Here is a 20564-nt window from a genome sequence, read left to right on the forward strand (position 1 = left end):
ATTCGTGTCTCTTATTAATAAACTTGCCATGCAATGCATATGCCTGGAAGGGATGGTAAAGGCAAGTTCACAACTCCTAGCCAGTCCAGCTTAAATCTCATTGGGATCTCCCATAAGGAAGTGGAGGCTGAGAATATTCTTAGGAAAAATGTGCCCTGTGATATCTATGGCCAAGTGCTTTTACCACCAGCAGGTACACTCCTGCAATGAAGGCCGATTAAGTGTGGGAATCCTGGCCCAGGTCAGGCTGAGGGGAACAGGATTGAACACAGCTCTGCTGTAGCCCTACCAGAGACCCATGCAAGAGTATTCTGGCTGCCTTTGGAACATTAGGCAGCCAATGCTCACTCAGAACTTGAAATGATTCTAGGGCAGCTGTTCTCAAATTTAAGCATGCACAAGAATCACCCAGAAAGCTTGTTAAAACATAGATTCTTGTACCCCAGGTGAATTTTGTTCAATGGCTCTGGGGTAGTGCTCAAAATGTTGTATTTCTAACAAGTTCCCAGGTAATGCTGATGCCACTGGTTCAGGCACAACACCTTGAGTATCAGCTCTGTTTATATTTGTGAATTTTATTGACTGGGTCCTGGTTCCATATACCTAGTAAATATATTGCCCTCAATCTATTTTGATATCTTTTCCTGGGACACTAAGTCTATAAAAGACTGTAGGTGTTTCAGGTACTGGTTGCCTTTTGAGTAATCCAGTTCTTCCCTTGTCATTGACCCATAAAGCCCACAGCAGTCTCAAGAAACTATAGAGATTGGCCTTTGCCTTGATCTTTCACTGTCACCACTGTTTATGGGATGCATCATGACCAGGAAATCATCCCATAATTTTTTTTTTTTTAATGGTGCTGGAAAAGATAGAGATCTCTTAAAACCTGAATGGATGTATAGCCCACTGTCTTCCCAGGCTTCTGACTTTGCTGCTGATTTCTTGCCTGCCCCAACTTCTTGAAAAAAGCTTATACTCGTCCTTTAGCCAGAGATCTTTGTCCTTAGGGGATTAATACAAGAGACTTTTGGTGGGAGTAATCTGGCTCCTGACTGTACCAGTTGGTTCCTGGGCCATATTCTTAAAATAGAAAAATGACAAATTATAGCTCTGCCAGGACTACATTCGGTGTAATCCAGAGAATATGTTTTTAAGTGTCTGAAGGACTCAGCCACAGGAATCTTGATGGTACCAGCCAAGATATCTGAGGTCCAAGGATGGCAAAACCCAGGGACCATCCAGTACTCGTGGGGGGATTCCAGCTAAATTGAAGCTGGGATGTGGACATGTCTGGGCAGGTCTGCTGAAGACGCAGGGCAGGCATGCCTGGAGTCTATTTACATGACAACTTTTGGCTGGAGAAGGATTGTTTGCTGATCTGAATGGAAAGTGGGATGGGAAGAACAGAAATGTGCCTGTCTTAGGACCCACGTTTTGAAAAATGGTTTTTAATAAGTGAGTTTATTAATTAAATAATATATCATCTTTTATATCAAGATAATTGTACAATATTCGGATTATATTAGGGTTTTGCTAGCTTGGAAATAATTTACTACTATCTTTAGGAATCTGTAGTCCTCATGTAGGAGATCGTATCAAAGTTAAAGACAGATTTGATTTAATTTACTTACCACAGATTGTGTTGGGTGCGTGAATGAAAAGACAAAAGGCACGTTTTTGTGGTTTTGAAAATGTTGTGTGATTGAATTATTTCTAAATTTCCATGAAAAATAATGTATCTCCATCTGTTATTTGAACCGTGAAGTTTTGCTATAGCAGCTAGAACTTCGTGATATTTTGTTAAATATTAACGTGGCTAAAATAGTTTAAAATTTAAAATAAATTGTTTACACTTGTGCTTCTGGCCTTGATTGGTGCCATTCCTCATTCATTGTATTTCCAAGGTAGAGAGGTTGCTGAACCACAATTCCAGCCCTTTTCTTTTTGGCTGTGCTGCTGGCCTGCAGTGGAAGAGCAGAGTCCTAACCACTTGACCATGAGGGAAGTCCCTTTTCTTCTTTAATAACAAGTAGTACAGTCCTAGAGGACATATTCACTGGCTGTCTTTTTACATGCCAGGCACAGATCTAAGCACTTTATACAACTTATTTCTTTTAATCTTCAGAACACTATTATGAGGGAGACACTTTTATTGTCCTGGGTACATACATGGGGAAACTGAGGCCCAGAGAAGTTAAATTCCTTGTCTAATTAATATATAGCCAGCAGTGGGGGGAACTGAGGTTTTGGGTGTTGGCAGTGCTTTAGCAAAGCTACTAATTACTCTAAATTTTAAGATGGCTATGGAAAAGAAAAAGCTGTTTCTTGGTATGGTTTAGGTGTCAGAAATTCTCTCATTGCCAATTTCGATTCTCTAGCTTTTGCAGTCACTGGGATTATTTTCCAATCTTTTGGTCATGTAAATAATTTTTTAAATGACTCTATTTCAGTTGCTTTTCTAGAGACTGGGAAAAGCAGTCTACTGTGCATCTCTTCCTGAGAATGATTTTTTAAATTTCTAAACATTTATTTGATATGATTCCAAATTATAGAAAAGTTGCAAAAATATAGTATTAAAGATATCCATATACCTTTTACTCAAATTAACATTTTACTCTACTTCTTTTATCATTTGTATGCTCTCTCTGAATACATATAAGGGGAAAAAAACCCTACTTAAAACTATATTTTTTCTTTGTAAATCACTTGAGAGTAAATTACATACATTTTGGTCTTTCCCCCTAAATACTTTAGTGTGTCTTTCCTAAGTTCAGAAATATTCTCTTGCATGCATATTACAATGATTAATTTCAGTAAATTTGATATTGATACAATGCTTTAATTTATGGACAGTATTCTAATTTTGTCCAGTGGCAATAATATTATAAAGTGCACTATCCCCCTTGGGTACAGGATCTACTCTAAGGTCAAGAGTAGATGAGCTGCATTGTTTGAGAGAGAATGATTCCAATTATGTCAGATTTTATTTTGTTATACCCATATGGGATTCCCTGGAGGTATGGTTTAGGTGTCAAAAATTCTCTCATTGCCGATTTCAATTCTTTCAATGCAAGAATCTGCCTGCAGTGCGGGAGACCTGGGTTCGATCCTTGGGTTGGGAAGATCCTCTGGAGGATGGCATGGCAACCCACTCCAGTATTCTTGCCTGGAGAATCCCATGGACAGAGGAGCCTGGTGGGCTACAGTCCATGGGGTCGCGAAGAGTTGGACATAACTGAGCGATTAAGCACATAGCACACATACCCATATAGCAGATAAAAATCTTAATTGAAGTGGATATCTGATGAAAATTAGATCCCTGATAGATTTTTTTGCTATTTTTACTTGTTATTTTGCAATTCCTAATGATGATTAGGATGTACTCATACCAATTAAAACTAGTTACTAGTAACTGTTTATATTAATTACTTTATATGCATCAATGAGTCCTAACTGAAATTCTAACAGTAGCCTAATGGTATTAACCTAATTTTAATTTTAAAGGAGAATTCTATTTTTTAGTACTAATTAGCCCATGGTTGGAGGAACCTGGTAGGCTGCAGTCCATGGGGTCGCACAGAGTCGGACACGACTGAAGTGACTTAGCAGCAGCAGCAGCAGCCTAATACAGGATTACTGGAAAAGTCAGAAACTCCAAGAAGGAAAATAAGAAACTGTCTGATGTTGGAGATGAATGATTGATGCTGACAACTATGAAATAAAAAAATTTTTAATAAATAATCCGGATGTTGTTTAAAGGGCAAGCTGTTGATTTTATCACTCACCCTTGCCAAGACACACATTGGTGCCTGTTAAATTTGACGTTTTCACTCTGATGTCAATGGCAACTTTAAAGCATCTGTAGCGTCCCAGGATGAGGTAACAAATCAATTCCAGGAAGGGATGTGAAACCAGCCTGCCTGCTGTTTCCTTCCCTGAGTGTTCAACCCTAGTGGCAAGCCAGTAGCTCCCAGACACTACATTAGTTCCCATCTTTGTCTTTCCCTCGGTTTTTGGCAGCATTGGTCTTCTGCACTTCTCCTTTCTCTGGGAACTGGTGGCTTAAGGCTGACAGCACTGACAGGCTCCTAATTATTATATGAACTCTGCCCACCTAAGAGGCCCCTCTGCCTTCATCAAATTTCTCATTTGGTGACCACAGTTGAGAGCCAATGGTCTCCTATAATTCTCTAATTATTTATATTATAGAGGGTTTTCACAAAAGGAATAAACTTTTGGAAAGAACTAGGGTCACAGTCTGTGAAAGAATATATTTGTTCGGCTATGTTTGTAATATTGACTGTTCTTTGCTCTTTCCCTCCTGTGGTTCTAATCCTCACTTCTTTGCATCTTGATATTTTTGATATACTTAGGCAATGAAGTAGCACAGCAGTTGGAAACTTGTGACTATCTAGTTATGTATCACTATGTATTACAGTGTATTACTGGGACAACCAGTTGAGGCCCTACATGCCAATCTGAGGCCCTAGTAGTGTGACTTGACTAAAATAAACTGCAAAACATTAATACATTTCCTCTTACCTTGAAAGTGTCATTATTTACTCTCCATGAACCATGACCATTGTGGAAATCCACCCCTGCTCCATCTTTACCTCAAAAAGTCTCTAGAATTTCAATATTATACTGCCTTTATTTCTGTAGTTGACATTCTGACCTAGGTTGTGCTGCTGTATGTGTGTCTATTTTTATTTTTCCTTGTAATGTGCTTTGTTTAAAGATTTAAGATCTACTTTATTTAGATGAGGAAAGAGAAAGGGTGCCTCTGGTTCTGGAGATGAGCTTGGGACAAGGATAGCTAAGAAGATGATGTTTTTAAAGAGGAAACTTTAGGCTTGGCACATTGCAAGGAGGGACATCTACAGTTTCCTCCAGTGCTGAGTGAAAGTATGCCATCGTTACTACAAAGGCGTGGATGGACCTCAGATTCCTTTTTCCTTTTGAGGTGATCTGTAATTTACCTTGGAGTTCTTACTACCCTGGTCACTTAATTTTAGTGATAATTGTATTTCTCAACGAATATCTCATATACATTTTTACTCAAAAGTCCTAACAGCTTCTTTTACATCATCAGCAATTGAGACCATTGGCTTTTTAAAATTTTTTTATTTTTTCACTCATCATTTATTTACAAATACACATTATAACTTTTATATACATTGCACATTTACATGGTAGAAAAGTATAAAACTATATATTTAAATGAATTTATATTTAACTTGCCATGTTTGAAAATATAAAATTGCATCAGAAAAAAGTATTATGAAAAGCAAGAAACCTGAACTGATAAAGCTTTGATATACTTTTCATGACACATTGGGTGAAAAGAACTAGTTGAAAAGGTACAGCAGACTAGCCTTTAAAGGAAACACCTAACATAAGGTTGAATGTACAGCATTCTCCTTCTTTCAGGCTCCTGACACCCATATCACTCAATTCTTTGGATCTGTAACATCTTAGAAGTACATGATTAGAAACCCAACACTGCTATCACCACCTGCCTCACCGATGTCTTCATCACAACCAGAGAACAGAAATAGGAGTTTCCTCAAAGATGTATCCTCTGTACCTGCTATCTGAGTCAGAGTTATAATGCCTTTTGGTCAGTCAAGATTCCTTGTAAACAAAACCCGAGGGATCAGGTATGTACAGAACAGGCAGCAGAGAATCCAATAAATAAACAGGACAGAAACTGACATGCAAGTTGGTTAAAGTGGAAAAGAGTCTAACGACAGGTAAATGAAGGGAGACAGATGAGTGAGTGAATAGTAAGGAATGGACTTAAATGGTTTACAAGGAAAAAAAAAAAGCTTTTACTTTACAAGCAAGAGACCTCACAATAAATAACAACTGCTCTTCCTTTCACGAATAAATTTCTTCAAAAACAAGGTGTACAGTCAACCAGACATTTTATGTATAAATTATAAAACATGACACAGTATAAATAAATGTCTACAAGTCTCAACTATGGGCCTCATCCAGTAGACCTCACAATGACTGCCTCTCCGGGTCCAGTGAGTAACAAGGTGGCCTGGGAGAGAGCTTTAGGACAAAGGTCCTTTATGTATAGTTTTCCCCCCAAATAAATAGGCATACACTTATTTACAGTATGGACAATGTATTTTTTTTCTTTTACTTTTTTTCTTTCCTTTTTTTTTTTTTTTGCCTAAAGGCTATGTCAACATTGAACATTGGTGGAGGGTTTACCACTCTAGAATGGAAGATATAGGAAAGCTGTAGTCCTGGTCTTCATCTTCCTCCTCGTCTTCGGTGTCTTCCGAAATGGCTAGATGGGGGAATACAGGGGAGCTGCTGTTTAAATACGGACAACAACAGCGCAGAAGCAGCTCAGTGTATGTTTTCAAAGCCCTCTGTAACAGCCATATTACAGCGTTGCATTTTTATGTGACTTGCAGTAAGATGCTGTTTTGTTTTTGGCATCTGCTGTTATGTAACAAGTTTTAAAAAAACTTTTTTTTTTTTTTTTTAAAAACATTATCTATGAAGTCAAAAACTGCAGAAAGTTCTGAAGAATCAATGGCTCAGGTTTTACGGGCAGATTCCTGAAATTAGATAAAAAGCGCTCTTGTGTTCTAGGTATAACTGCTTTGGGTCCTTAATTTAGTTAGTAGGGGCAACTGCGCAAAGCAGCAGCCTATGTGTGATAACAGAAAGCTGTCTTTGAAAAAGAAAAAAAAAAAAAAACCTTTGAAGTAGTTAGTTCAGATTCAAGTGTTAATAAAAGCAAACAGCAAAGCACACTACTAAAACAAAAGGAATTAGGGGCAGATGATTGGAATGGGCTATTTTAGAGGTGATCTTGTTGATGATCATCAGACAAGTCCTAAAGGCCCCGAAACATTTCAGGTGATTTTTTTTGTGGATTGCTGAATTGCTGGTGCACTTTAGCAGCTACCTAACTTAAACAGAAGTGGGCTTATCTGGGGGACGTTTTCGTGCTTTCTAAGTCTCCATTCCCTAGGACTTGCCTGGGAAATCCTTAAACTGCGGCAAGGTTAGAAATCACACTTACAGTTGCAAGATCCGGAGTGCTTCACTTCCAGCAGCACGCCCGAGGAGCAGGCCGCTTCCTTCATGGCACACTCGCTAGCATAGGTGGCATTGTCACTGGCACAGACAGGCTCCTCAGACTTACTCTCAGGGCACAGCTCACCGCAGAGTGAACACCGGCCTCTGCCAACCTTGAAGTCCCATAAACACTTTTTTCCACCAGTGCACTGGATATCGTCACAGGACTTTGCTTCTAGGATATAATACACCTGTGATAAGTAAATCCATTCTCCTCACCTTGTCCCCTTTCTCTAGCCTTCTATCAATAAATGAATAAATGTAAACATATAAAACATATTTTATTACTCACTAATGGGGCTCATGGAAATACTGTGCAAAAACACTCTATAAAACTGAAACACACACACACATACTCAAAACTCCTAGTTTCCTCTATACTAGCTTAATGCATGAAAATACTGTAGTATTTTCTTAAAACAGGATTTCATAGTATCCTTCAATTAAATATGTATTTGATTACTTCCCACAAGTGGGATCTTTAAAAAAAAAGAAAGAATTCTATCAGTTATCAGAATCTGATAACAGATTTTAGGAACTGTTAAGTAATTATTTCTCGCTTCCAGCAAGTCTAGCACTTAAAAAAATGTGTAAAATTGAGTGAGTTCTTAGATTTCTACGAAGGAAAATTGTTTCCTGTGTCTTGCTGGCATTTCAATATGTATGCCAATGTATCCAGAAGACAATGGTAAAAAAAAAAAAAGACAATGGTTTCCTTAAGGTGGTCATGACAGTTTACCGACTTTGATGAAGCTAGTTTTGGGAAGTTTGGGGTTTATTTATTGGTTAAGCTCACAGTTTTATCACAATTATAGCCTTTTTCTCTTTTCCTTCCTCAATCCAGAATACCTACTGATACACTTTCCCTCATAGGCCAATCCAATAGATCTGCCCAGTAGGCAGGTAGCTTTTCTCAGGTGACAGGCACTGGGGTAGGTCACTCCATCATTCCCACAGAGATACTGTTCAGAGGAGGTGGGCTCTGGGCAAATTCTGTTACAAGTCACACAGTAGGCATTATTAGTCTGGTCCACCACGCATGTAGAGCTGCCTGGACAGAAAACATCCCGACAGGTCTCTGAAACAAAGAGGGAAAAACATTAATATTAAACACGTTAATAGGTATCTTCTTCCGGACTGAGCCACTGGACGGTTTCAAGGAAATCATGAAACAGAAGCATTCAGCTTTAGGAACGCACTTGGGTAGCTCTGCAGTTTTTAAAAGAAAACTAAGACTCTAGGTTGAACCTTTAGTGTCTTAAGGAATCTTTAGAATATAAAGTTAGAAAGGGTTCCTTTATTTGATATTATTATTATTAGGCTATTACGCCCATCCCAGGGGTCCTGCAGCGGGTCTACCTCAAGCAGAAGGCTGGAGGAGGGGTCGGGTAGGACCTACTTTTACATTTGCCCTGGTACTGGACTTGCAGCTCTGGCTGCTCTTTACATCTGGCCTTGAGGAGTGCACATTCGTTGCGGTAGGTTTTTCCATCCAGCCCACACACCGGGCCTTTCCAGGTGATGTTAGAACAATCTGGGGCACAGACGCAGCGGGGTTTGTTCTTCTTGTTCATTCGGCATTTTTTTCCGGGGCCACAGTCCACGTTCTCACACGTTTCTAGGAGTTGGAAAGAGGCAGGGATTAAAACCAGGGTCAGGCACCATGCAGGTTAGCCAGGAGGGCTGTGGGTGCCTTGCGCAATCCTGCAGCCAAGAGTCTGAGCCCAAGGGGCTAGGCTGTTGCCCGGAAGTTGAGAAGAGGGAAGGGTGGGGGACAGTGGGCTGCATTCCCTACCCAAATCTCCCTCAAAGAGCAAGGGTTGGCTGGCTTCACCGCCACATTTGGCTAAGAAGTCCGAGAACCTCTGGCGACCCTTGTTTTGCCTGTAGTGTGTGACAGGAGATTCAGCCCGAATGGCTTACCAGGGCTGGGGGTGGTTAGGGGGAACCCACGAACAAAGCTCCTCCAGTCCCAAACCCCGGCTGGGCACTGGGGAAGCTGAGGGTAAGACGCCCTCTACTGAGGGCCTGCAGACTGGGGAGGAAGAGCCCTACCTTTACAAGGGATGCAGTTGGGGGCGCCCCCGTTGAAAATCATCCACTTGAACAGCGTGTTGTCATTTACGTCCTCCTCGGTCCACGAGGTGCTCAGGCGGCCAGTGCTGCAACACTCCTCCTTGCTCAGTTCTGTCTTGTACAGGACCTGACAGCGGCCGTTCTTTGCTTGGCGGAGCCAGCAATTCCCAGCTGCGGGGAGACAGGGGTGGGGAGGTGGGCAAGTGAGCCGGCGGCGCCGGCTGGGTAGGGGGAGGGAGGCAGTGAACCGGCAGGGGAAGGAGACCCGGCGGGGATGGGGAGGGAGTGAGCGTGGAGGAGAGACGGCAGAGAAAAAGCAGAAAATAAATCAGAGGGAGTGAAGGGGTGGAGAAAGGCGAGGGGTGGAGGGGGGGACCAGATTGAAGAGGTGGGAGGTGGGCGATGGGGAGGGAGGGCGAGAGCGAGAAGCCCGAGCGCTCCAGCCATATCAATGTCAGTTACCAGTGACCCAGACACAACACGTGCAGCTTGCATTGACTTTTACTAGACTGTTTACTTTTATTCGTCCCATTTCATAACCTGCAGCGACTCGAAGGGCAGATTAAAGAACCTGACAAAAACAGGATGCGACGGATGTTTTTACATGTCGGTTTCATGTAGGCGGTACGGGGATTATTTGTGACAGGGGTTAAAAAAGTAGAACTTAAGAGAGAGAGAAAGAAAAGAGAGAGAAAGAGAGAGACCCAGACAGACAGACAGACAGACACACACACACACACACTCACACACACACATACAGCAACAGATCACGCAAAAGGCACTTCTGAAAAATGAAAGCAAAAAAGCAACCGGGCCCTGCCCGGCGCTGCCCCTCGTGGCCTCGAGGCGCAGCCCGCCCGACGGGCCGTTTTGCAATCCGCCAGACCCAAAGGACGCCCGCGGCCACCGCGATCTTTCGAAATCTCCGAGGGCTACTTTCCACGGCGCCCACGTCCCGGGCAGTCAGGCAGTGCCTCGCTCCGAAAGGTGGGCAACTCAGAGCAGTAGTGCGTCGCAGGCGGCTAGGAGCTGTGCCCAGGGGGCCGTATACAACACGCATAAAATAACGCTAAAGTCAGGAAAGTTCCAAGTCTGCCTCAAGAAAAGTACTGGGGTTGGGGGCGGGGGGGGGGGGAACAAGGTGGGAGGGGGACTTACTATCGTTTCATGGTTATATATACATATATATATATATATATATATACACACATACACACACACACATCCCTGTATCATACCCACCGAGATTATCTTTGCAAGTAGCCCCCCGCCCCCCACCTTCTTCCTTTTTAATGTTCAGATTTTGGTCAGGAAGACGTCTTATGAATCATCCATATAACTTTAACAATAATTGGACCGCAAGCTGCTATTATTATTTTAAAAAATTCTGCCCAAAGACTAATGGAGATAAATCTAATTAAAAAAAAAAAAAACTTTAGAAATTTGCTCTTATTGCATCTCAGAATTTAAATCAATTGTGGGTTCCTCACTGTTCTACAGAAAGTTAACAATCAGGAATGAGGCAAAAGGGAAAAAAACTGTAAACTTTTCAGAACAGTCCGGGGTAATTTTTTTTTTTTTTTTTTTTTTTGCGGGGTTGGGGGGAGGGGGTTAGAAGAAGCATCCACTAGGCAGAAAGCTACTTCCCTCTAAAATTTTCGGCACCCTCATTTCCAAGTTTGGGCAAAGTTTCTGAAACCACGTCCCGCAGTCACCGAAGAAATTTCAGTATTCCCCCCTCCCCACTCAGTCATTTTTTAAAGTATCCAAAAGATGCAGGAGGGAGAGAGGTTAGATTGCAAATGAGTGGATTGCAATCTTCAGGCTACCGATGCTTATCCCCTTCTTCAGAGCCAAACAGGGGAGATAACATCTAAACTCATTAGGTCCAGAACTTGGAGCATCTAACCCTAACTACTGAGAGAGACTCCAGCTCACTCCCTTTCCTTTTAAAGGATAACCGCGCTCCAAACTCGGTTCCCAGTCCTAAAGTGTCACTGCCTTCAATTCTCCCACTCCTCTCCATCCCGGATTCGCTAAGTTGGTCCAACATCTTCCGAAAGCAGAGTTGCTCAGAACAGACCCGGTGGAGACGCCCGAAAACTACAAACCCCTGCCCTCCGCCGAGCCTCCCTGCGCATCCCGCCTCGCTTACCCTGGGCGCTGCGGTCCTCCATGAACTGGCAGAGAAGCAGCAGCAGGAGGCAAAGCCCGCCGGGCTGGTGCCTAGGACGGGCCATCCTGAGGGCAGGCGCGGGGTGAGGAGCGCGGCGGCGCGGGGAGCGGGCGCGGTGGCGCGGGGAGCGGGCGCGGCGGCGGGTGGCTCTGGCAAGCGGTGCGCGTCGCAGAGGCGAGCGGCGGAGGGCGCAGCTATCCCGGCGTAGCCCAGCGCTTGCCGCCGGCCGCCCTCGCGATTCAATGGACGTCAGAAGCCAGGCGCAGCCGCGCTTTAAATCTAGACGGGGGTCTCCACGGTTTGCGGTGGGCGGTCTCCCAGTGTGTGGGGCAGTGGGAGGGCGGCCGCGAGAGAGGGTGTGCGCGGTTCCTTGGGGGTGGGGAGCTTTTAAAAGTTCAGTGTGAATCAGGTGACATTTCCCACCTTCTGAAACCCTTCCCAATTATCTGGTGGAGGTGCCCGAAATCAAAGCGGCAGGAGGGGAATCGCCGAGTTCTTATTTGCGTAGGAGCGAGAGGGAGGGGGCAGGAGACCCGGGCGCGGGGGGGTGGGGGGGACGCTTCGGGGGTGGGGAGTGGGGAAGAACACCCACTTCAAGTCCTGCACGCCGCCGCTCGCTGGCAGCGCCGGCGCGCCCGGGGTGGCGTGTGTGTGTGTGTGTGTGTGTGTGTGTGTGTGTGTGTGTGTGAGTGTGTGAGTGTGTGTGTGTCTGGCGCGGTGAGGGCGCTGGAGGCGGCGGCGGGCAGGGCGGAGCGGAGCGGGGCGGCGGGGCGGGAGTTGGTCTTCGCAACGCCGCTCCTCAGCTCCAGGAAGACTTCGCAAACGCCCGGAGAGCCCCGAGCTGCCTTAATACCCCGCCGGAGGTCCGGTCGCTGCCGTGTTAGGCCCCCGCAGTCTGGCTGCGGGACCCCGCGACGTTGTCTGTCTGGGTCTGCGCGTGCCGAGCGCCGCGGCCACCCCCGAGCCCAGGGTTGTGGCTGGGAACCCCGGGCCCCGGCACCTTCCACCCGGGGCAGAACCTGGCGGAGACGCGGCCCTCCGTCTCGACGAGTTAGAAGCGAACAAAAATGTTTAACACCTCGGCCCGGGCCTCCCCCCACCGTCACAGTCTCGCCCTCCTTTTCTTTTCTCCCCTTTCACTTCGCAGCTTCTGGAGGAGTCGGAGCCCGGAGCGGGGGCGCCGACGTAGGCGGTCTACCCGCCTTCCGCGGCTCGGAGACTCCCCAGTTTCTGTCCTGTGTCTGTCTCTCTCACTCTCAGTCTCCTTCTCAGTCTCTCTCTCGGTTCGCGGAATAAAAAAGATTGCAACATCGATAATGAACTTCTGTAGCCTCAGTTTATTAAGCACAGTGCCTGGCATTCTTCGCTGAAAGTTGGCGGGTCTCTCATTTATAACATTTTTGGCACCGCTGAATGAAACAGAGGAGGCGATATTTCCTTTTATATAAAACGATTACTTCACGGAAAATGCTATATTGTTTATTCCAAAGCTGCCTTTTAAATTTCTATTCTTTTCGCTTCTGGAGCCCGAAGAACAGACAGTGAAGTATGCAGACAAAATTCTTGGACATTCGCAGGTCCCTGGGATTTTGTTCTACGGATTTCAAATCCGCCCCTCTTCGCCCCCCACCCGCCTACCTCCCCCCTCCCCGCCAGACGGCCCCCCCCCCGCCTCCTCTCGCCCTCCCACCCCTCAACTTCCACCACCCGCCTCCCACCCTCTCCACAACTGCAAATAACTCAGTGATAACAGATTTTTTTCCACCAACTGCAGGAGATAGTGCTAATCTTTTAATAAAAGATCCCATTACAATGGGATCTGTCTGGACAGACTATAATAGATCCCGAAATACAGCCGTGCTAATATTAGAAGACAGTTGTTTGGGTGCCTCTCAGACGGGCCCAAGCCCCCCTTTGAAAGTGGGCATGAATCACAAAGCCCGCGGCCGCCGCACCTGCACTGCGCGCATTCGGTGCAGCAGGCTGGTAAAAACGGGTGACCTCGCCGCTGCTTTTCGCTTTATAATTACCGTCCCGAGGACTAGAGAGGAGGGGCGCGGGCGGTCCGGGCGGGGTGGGGTGGGGGCGCTGGCTTTTGCTCACTTCAGACGGCTCTGGGGGCTCCACATCCTTCTTAATCTTTCCAGATTTATTCTTCCTCTCTCTCTTCCCTCTTCTCTCTTTCCCTCCCGTCCGCCCACCCCTTCTCTTTTCTCTTTCCCTCCCTCTCCCCCGACTCTGCTCCTAGTCTCCCCGCTTTTCCCTCCCCTCTTTCTTTTCCCGTCTTCCTTTCTCTCTTCCCTCCAATGCAGCATTAATGTAGAGTTGTTTAGTGCCCTCTAATGGCAGACGACATTAACAATTAATAGCAAACTGTCCCCTTTGCAGGAGCCGACACTCCATGGCAGAGTTCCAAAGTTGAATTTATTTCTTCTTTATTCAGGCAGATGGATATAGTGCTTATATAGTAATGTGCTGGAGGGAAAGTTTGTTTTCTCCCTTTAGAGTCCCCTTTCCCAGGGAAAACTTGGTTGAAAGAAAGGGGAAACCTAACAATTATTTTTACTCAATTATTTTTTTTTTAATCAGGGAGGGGTATGGGTATAGATTTGTCTTTTAATAGCAGCAAGAGATACAACTTCTGTTTTATCAAAGTTTATCAAATGTGTATCTAGGGTTGGAAAATAAATTCGATATTTTAAATATATAAATGATCTTAGATAGTTGGATCTCATGGTAGTGCTACCAATAGCCATTAAACATTTTAAGACCCAAATGTAATTACATGATTTTATATTGTCTCCTGTTTAAGTATATTTATTGGTCCTGAATCTTCTGTAGCCTCTGGAAGCTGAAATTTTTCACTTTTGGGCCATGCAAACCATTTAAATTCCCTCCTGCTTGTGAAGTCATCTTGCCTAGAGGTCTGTGGGATCATATTTTAATGCATTGTTTATTTTCTCAATACTTTTGGGAAGATCGTTTTAAAGACCACAATTTCCTCTTATTTTATAACCATATAGCAGTGAAAATAGTGATGTAACTTGAATGTTCTCATTATAATTTAACTTATTCATTCACTATACATGTGCCCCCAGAATATATTGACATAAAAAGAGCATACCCAGTATGACTTTTGGGGGTAGTCTATGTGGCTAAATTAAAATTAGAATAAAAGTAATTTTGAGGGTTTAAAGATATTTGGATTTTTGGTTTATTCAGATGGTTTGTGTATTTAGAAACAACTCATATCACAAGACCTTTCTGAATTAACTTAATCCAAGGTATGACCACACAATTCCAGTATGATGGGTAAAAAGAAAAAATTCTGTCCCTATTTTATTCTTTTTTTTAAAACAATTATTTATTCATTTCTGGCTGTGCTGGATCTTCGTTGCTGTGTTCGGGCTTTCTCGAGTGTCTAGTTTGCTCATTGCAGCCGCTTCTGTTGTTTCAGAGCATAGGCTCTAGGTGAGTGGACTTCCGTAGCTGTGTGTGGCACTTAGGCTCAGTAGTTGTGGCACATGGGCTTAGCTGCCCCATGGCATGTGGGATCTTCCCCAGCCAGGGGTCAAATCTGTGTCCCTTGCACTGGCAGGCAGGTCCTTAACCACTGGGCCACCAGGGAAGTCCCCTATTTTATTCTTTGTCTATGTAGTGCCAAGTGCTCAGACTGGTCATTTGACTAAACTCACCACATTGACTAGTTGCTTTGGCATCATGTGATTGTCTAGGCCAAAGCAGACACAGTTGCTTTTATTGTAAAAAATGCCACCACTCACAGGGGTGACCAAGCGTACCAGAGGAGTACCAGAGGCAGACCCAATACAGGATTACTTCTTGCCGAAAAGAAGGTAGCTCTGCCGGTCAGGGTTGAGGTCATAGGCAAACACACTGTGGAAAACATAAGTGCTGTGTTGCTTTGCCTTTGTGAATAAGCAGTTTGGTGTTTGTTTAGCGATACAAGCTCATCCTGTTTTTCAGCTGCACCTTGGATAGTATTGATCTGTTTGGGAGAATGTCTGCCCCGAATCGGCACAGATCAGTCATCAAGATTCTTGTTGGCCTGGCGTAATTTTCTAGCCAATTGTAGAAAATGAGACACAGGTCAATATGGTCTCATCTGGGCCTCCTGTGAGCATCAGCAAAAGAGTCATCCAATTTCTGGGGTATGAAACGGTATCACACCTGTTTGGTGACATCACAGAAAAACAGCTATTTCTTTTACTGTTTTATCTCCTATAAATGTTACATTTTGGGTTTGTAGATGTCTAAATGTCAAGGGGACGTTTTAAAATAAAAGTGCCTTCTTTCATTTGTGTTGTATGCTTCCAAGTTTGACTTCTTATTTTTTTCCCTTTCTGCTCTGCCAAAAAAGTAAATGTAAATTATGAGAAATACAATAGGACCACTTTGTAACTGACTTTCTGGGCAGTGCACAAAAAGACTGCTGTTCTCCGATTGTTTTTTGTCAGCTTCAAAAGCTATTTTCCTTCTGAAGTTTATAAATTTAAAATATTTGAGTTTAGCAAATAATTCAATCTAGCTCCTAAGATACCTATTTTAAATCCTATGAAATGGTTGTTTGAACCAGAACTGACCTGGTTAAATTTTAGTCCCTAAAAAGGGAATATGGAAGGGGTATGTGAGGTTACATAGGGAAAATTTGGAAGTCATGGAGTAGCTTTTGCTCTCTGCCTTAAAATTAAACGTCGCACTTTTTTGAAGTTAGGTATTTTCCCAAATGATATTAAGATTTCAGATGCAAATAATCAATCTTGATTAAACAGGAGAATTTAAGCACTTGAGAAATAGACTGAAGTGACATTAAAATCAGATTTTATTCTTCTGGGTACAAAACTGGTTACTTAATGCGTCATAGTCTTTGGTGTTGTGTAACATCATAGGCTAGATGAGGATTGGGGGTAGTGGTAATAGTTCTGTATTGGCTGAATTGTTGCAGAACTAAAAAGTTAAGAAATGTGAGTACATAAAAGCAATGTTTATTCAAGATGTCCAAACCATCAGTTAACTTTTTAAAAATGTCATTAGAATATATACTTTTAAAATACGGTATTGAAAAAACAAACAATTGTTACCTGAATTTTTCTCTTTCCAATGTTGCTTTTATGTTATAAAGTCAGCGTTTTATAACAGCCTTTTCTTTTTGATAATACTTGTTTCTAATATTTTATTCCTTATGCTACTGCTGCTACTGCTGCTGCTAAGTCCCTTCAGTCGTGTCTGACTCTGTGTGACCCCATAGACGGCAACCCACCAGGCTCCCCTGTCCCTGGGATTCTCCAGGCAAGAATACTAATCTCCTTCAATTTCAGAAATATTTTGTGTTTCTACAAGTCACCTACGCCATGTGGCACATAGTCACGTAAGCCAGTCATAGAAGCATGTTCAAGTTTAACACAACTAAGTCTTTAAAACAGACCTTAGTAAAGGATTAAAATTATGCCTTAGGGTAGGAATGTTATATGGGATTAATACAAACTAAACAGTTTATGTATTTTAGTTCACTTTGACAATACAAATGATTCATATATTGTATATGACTGAAAATATCAGCATGTGACATTTAGCATTTTAACCCTAATTCTATTTATGATTTCCCCTGAATGGAAAGTGTGAGGAGAGCAAATCAGTACTTGTTGTTCTGTATCCGGACTTTGTGACTAAAACAATGTGTCAATCAAAGTGAGAGCCACCTTTGGATTATTCACTGGTTGAATGTGAACTGATTTGCTATAGTTACTTCTGTGTATTTTGGTTTTAATTACCTCCTTTTAGCTTTCCATAGAGTAGCAGTGGTTTGCACATTTACTAATTAGTTCTTTTCTGAGTGTTTTGCTAATCAATATTGCAGTTAGTAGTTGATATAATCACTGATCATTGATGTTGTTATCTGAGTATTTTTTGAAATGAATCTTGTTTCATTTCTGATGTCTATTTTGCCCCAAATGTGAAATATTGTTTTTGACAGGTCTAAAGTTCACAACCAGTCCATCCTAAAGGAAATAAGTCCTGAATATTCATTGGAAGGACTGATGTTGAAGCTGAAACTCCTGATACAAAGAGCTGACCCATTTGAAAAGACCCTGATGCTGGGGATGATTGAAAGCAGGAGGAGAAGGGGACGACAGAGGATGAGATGGTTGGATGGCATCGCTGACTTGATGGACATGAATTTGAGTGGACTCTGGGAGTTGGTGATGGACGGGGAGGCCTGGCGTGCTGCAGTCCAAGGAGTAGGACATGACTGAGCGACTGAACTGAACTAAACTGAAAGTTCACAAGACACTTAGACGTGACTTTATATACCCTATTACATCCTTTATAGACTTTTAATTAATCATCTTTCTTTGAAGAAGAATTCATTCCAAACCTATTTTGCACTTTGCCTCTGTATCTCCTAAGTTTGGATCTGTCTTTGGGTTTTCTGCTTTGTTCTATTCATCTATTTGTTGATCCTATGTTGGTCTCAGAATCTTGACTACTATGAGGAAGTCAGGTAATGTAATTCCTTCAACTTCTTTCTTTTTCAAGATTGCAAGTACATTATATACAATTGAATATTGTAGTTGTGTTTTCACATAAATTTTAGAATACATTTGTTCAATTCTATATGTACACACAAAATGTTTGATGGGATTATGATTGGGATAGATCAGTTTAGGGAGAATTGAAATTTTAAAGTAACTATGTGCCACATATAGATAACTTAAAGAAACACAAAATATTTCTGAAATTGAAGGGGATTATAAGGAATCAAATATTAGAAACAAGTAGTATCAAAAAGAAAGGGCTGTCCATGATTGACTGATCCTTTAACATAAAAGCAAAATTGAAAAAAGTCTTCAGGAGATGGGAATGGCAACCCACTCCAGTATTCTTGCCTGGAAAACTCCTTGAACAGAAGAGCCTGGAGGGCTGCAATCCATCAGGTTACATGACAGAGCACACACACGATGGAGGTGGAGGAAGATGGGTTGGTAGCAATAAACAGAGGTAGAACTAAAAGAAAGAAAAGAGTCTTCAAAACCATGAACATGGTATATCTTTTCCATTTACTTAAGTTTTAATTGTTCTCAACTATGGATGGCTGGATGGCATCACTGACTCAATGGACGTGAGTCTGAGTGAACTCCAGGAGTTGCTGATGGACAGGGAGGCCTGACTTGCTGCGATTCATGGGGTTGCAAAGAGTCGGACACGAATGAGTGACTGAACTGAACTGAACTGAACTGATGGTTTGTAGATCCATTTTGTATTTTAACAGTTATTGAAAAACCATGCAGAAATAGAATAATAAATACAGTTTCCATCTCTTCACCTCAAAGGATCTTGATGAGTTATAAAGAATTCCTGGTGCAGGCTTATACATGTCTTCAATACTTTTTAAGGCTGATTACCTATGGTCAGTTAAAAAGAATGTATTGAACACACTTTCCAGGAGTGGTGTACTAATTCATCAAAACCTCTTGCACTCATTTTTTGGGTGTTCATTTTAAACCACAGTCACTCCTTTAAATGAATAATTCTTGTCACTGTGAGATTTATACCCACTGAATATTAAACATGATCTTTTATTGGTGAGTGTTCTATTGAATATTTCATACTTTTCATATGAATAGGTTCCTACTCAAAACAATCCATCATTGGGACTTTCCTGGTGGTTCAGTGGTTAAGACTCCATGGTTCCAATGCAGGAGGCACAGGTTCAATTTCTAGTTGGGAAACTGGGATCCCACATGCTGTGTAGCCAAAACAAAACAAAACAAATCAATCCATCATAGTGCTTGAATTTTGAGTGGTGGAAACATGCAGTTCCCATTGTGCCAACATTTGGGTGACAGTTACTTTCTGCTGTATTGGAGAGCTACATCATCTTTTCATTTGTTTTTGCTTTTCCCAATTCATTCATCCTCCCTGTGGTTTCCTTTCCTCTTATATCTCATTTTCCATCCACCAGAAGGATTAGCACTGTAACCCAAAATTGTACCTTTTGCAGCATATATTGGCTTATTTTCTCATGTAAATGCTACATTCAAAAGTAAACTACTTTGTATTGTTTATCCAACAGTACTATTAAATATTTAACAATGGGTTGAGGTCAAATGGTGATGACACAACACGTGGAAATACAGAACAGATGATGCATTACGTGTTGAAATAAATTATTTCAACACGTGGTGAGCCTTGCTATTTTTTTGGACTAGAATAGGATTATGTATATTATGAAGACTAGTAGATGAATGACTTAGAGGCAGTTTTGGTCAGTGTATGCTTAATCTCCCATAAATAGTCATTCTTTTAGCAATATAAAATTGTTAGTATATATAAGAGGCTCATTTATTTGGTTTTCCAATACATTAGTTAAATGATTCTTCTGAACTAGTCCTAATGTGATTTCCCTGCAAATAAGAATATGAAAATCATCAACAGGAACCATGTGTTAATGGCTCACATGCTGGGCAGATGGAAACATAGTGTAGAAGAATTATTCAGTTGAGATCATTTTGGCCCCAAGACTTCTTTGCTTTAATAGAAAACATTGATTTGGCCAGCCAGATGACACAACCATCACACTGTCAACATTTTCATCTTTGCCAGAGTACCAGATTTCCTGAAGAAATCTTTAGGCAGTGATTCCTAACTTTTTCTTAATCACAGTCCATCTGAGAAGCTGTTGAAAGATATGAACCATCTCCCCAGAATAGTGCATAGACACAAACACGTACATACCTACACAAAATTTTGCATTCATTTTTAGGGAGGCCCTAAGCATTTTGAAATCCATGCATGGAACCTTGTAGGGTTCCATGGACCCCAGATCGAGATGCCTAATTTTGAAAGATCCAATTGGTAGATGGTCTGATTATTCTGCCAGTACACTCCAATGTGTCTACTTCCTTTTTAAGAATCATTCATACTACAGTCAGTGTATCCTCCCTGGAATAATTTCCTGTATTAGTGTGTTTTACAAAAGGAACCAATGTCACCATTAAAACAACTGTTTTGAGAGGGTTCAACACACACCCACACACTGATAATGCATCTATCTATGATTTTTCCTTTAATAATAGCTACCATGTATTAGTGGGCTTCCCTTGTAGCTAAGTTGGTAAAGAATCTATCTGCAATGCAGGAAATCTGGGTTTGATCCCTGGGTCAGGAAGATCCTCTGGAGAAGGAA

General features: G+C 42.4%; 1 protein-coding gene and 1 long non-coding RNA gene across 4 annotated transcripts; one reads left to right on the forward strand and one right to left on the reverse strand.

Annotated features, from left to right (window-relative positions):
• Window positions 1-5104: 5104 nt before the first annotated feature.
• On the reverse strand, window positions 5105-11471 carry FST (follistatin). Of its 3 annotated transcripts, none has more exons than XM_019983028.2 (6): window positions 11339-11471; window positions 9163-9354; window positions 8507-8725; window positions 7961-8185; window positions 7052-7279; window positions 5105-6304 (listed from the first exon to the last, which is right to left on the reverse strand). In XM_019983028.2, the coding sequence occupies exons 1-6, from the start codon at window positions 11421-11423 to the stop codon at window positions 6222-6224; spliced, it is 1032 nt and encodes a 343-aa protein (XP_019838587.1). In that variant the 5' UTR covers window positions 11424-11471; the 3' UTR covers window positions 5105-6221. The 3 variants fall into 3 exon arrangements, with proteins under 3 accessions (XP_019838587.1, XP_019838586.1, XP_019838589.1); XM_019983027.2 differs by having other exon boundaries at window positions 5107-6304; window positions 7052-7282; XM_019983030.2 differs by lacking the exon at window positions 5105-6304 and adding an exon at window positions 6312-6581 and having other exon boundaries at window positions 7052-7282.
• On the forward strand, window positions 11303-18957 carry LOC139178006 (uncharacterized). Its single transcript, XR_011562429.1, has 4 exons — window positions 11303-11441; window positions 15344-15528; window positions 16589-16666; window positions 17352-18957. It is a non-coding gene; the product is annotated as an uncharacterized lncRNA (long non-coding RNA).
• The last annotated feature ends 1607 nt before the right edge of the window (window positions 18958-20564 follow it).

Source organism: Bos indicus, chromosome 20 (genome assembly GCF_029378745.1).
Source record: "Bos indicus isolate NIAB-ARS_2022 breed Sahiwal x Tharparkar chromosome 20, NIAB-ARS_B.indTharparkar_mat_pri_1.0, whole genome shotgun sequence".
Taxonomy (NCBI): Eukaryota; Metazoa; Chordata; class Mammalia; order Artiodactyla; family Bovidae; genus Bos; species Bos indicus.

Excerpts from the sequence above, each read along its gene's own strand:
- FST (XM_019983027.2), bottom strand. The coding sequence starts at position 11,423 with ATGGCCCGTCCTAGGCACCAGCCCGGCGGGCTTTGCCTCCTGCTGCTG. Across the intron at positions 9,355-11,338 it reads GGAGGACCGCAGCGCCCAGG|CTGGGAATTGCTGGCTCCGC; the intron begins GTAAGCGAGGCG and ends GTCTCCCCGCAG. Across the intron at positions 8,726-9,162 it reads CAACTGCATCCCTTGTAAAG|AAACGTGTGAGAACGTGGAC; the intron begins GTAGGGCTCTTC and ends TCCAACTCCTAG.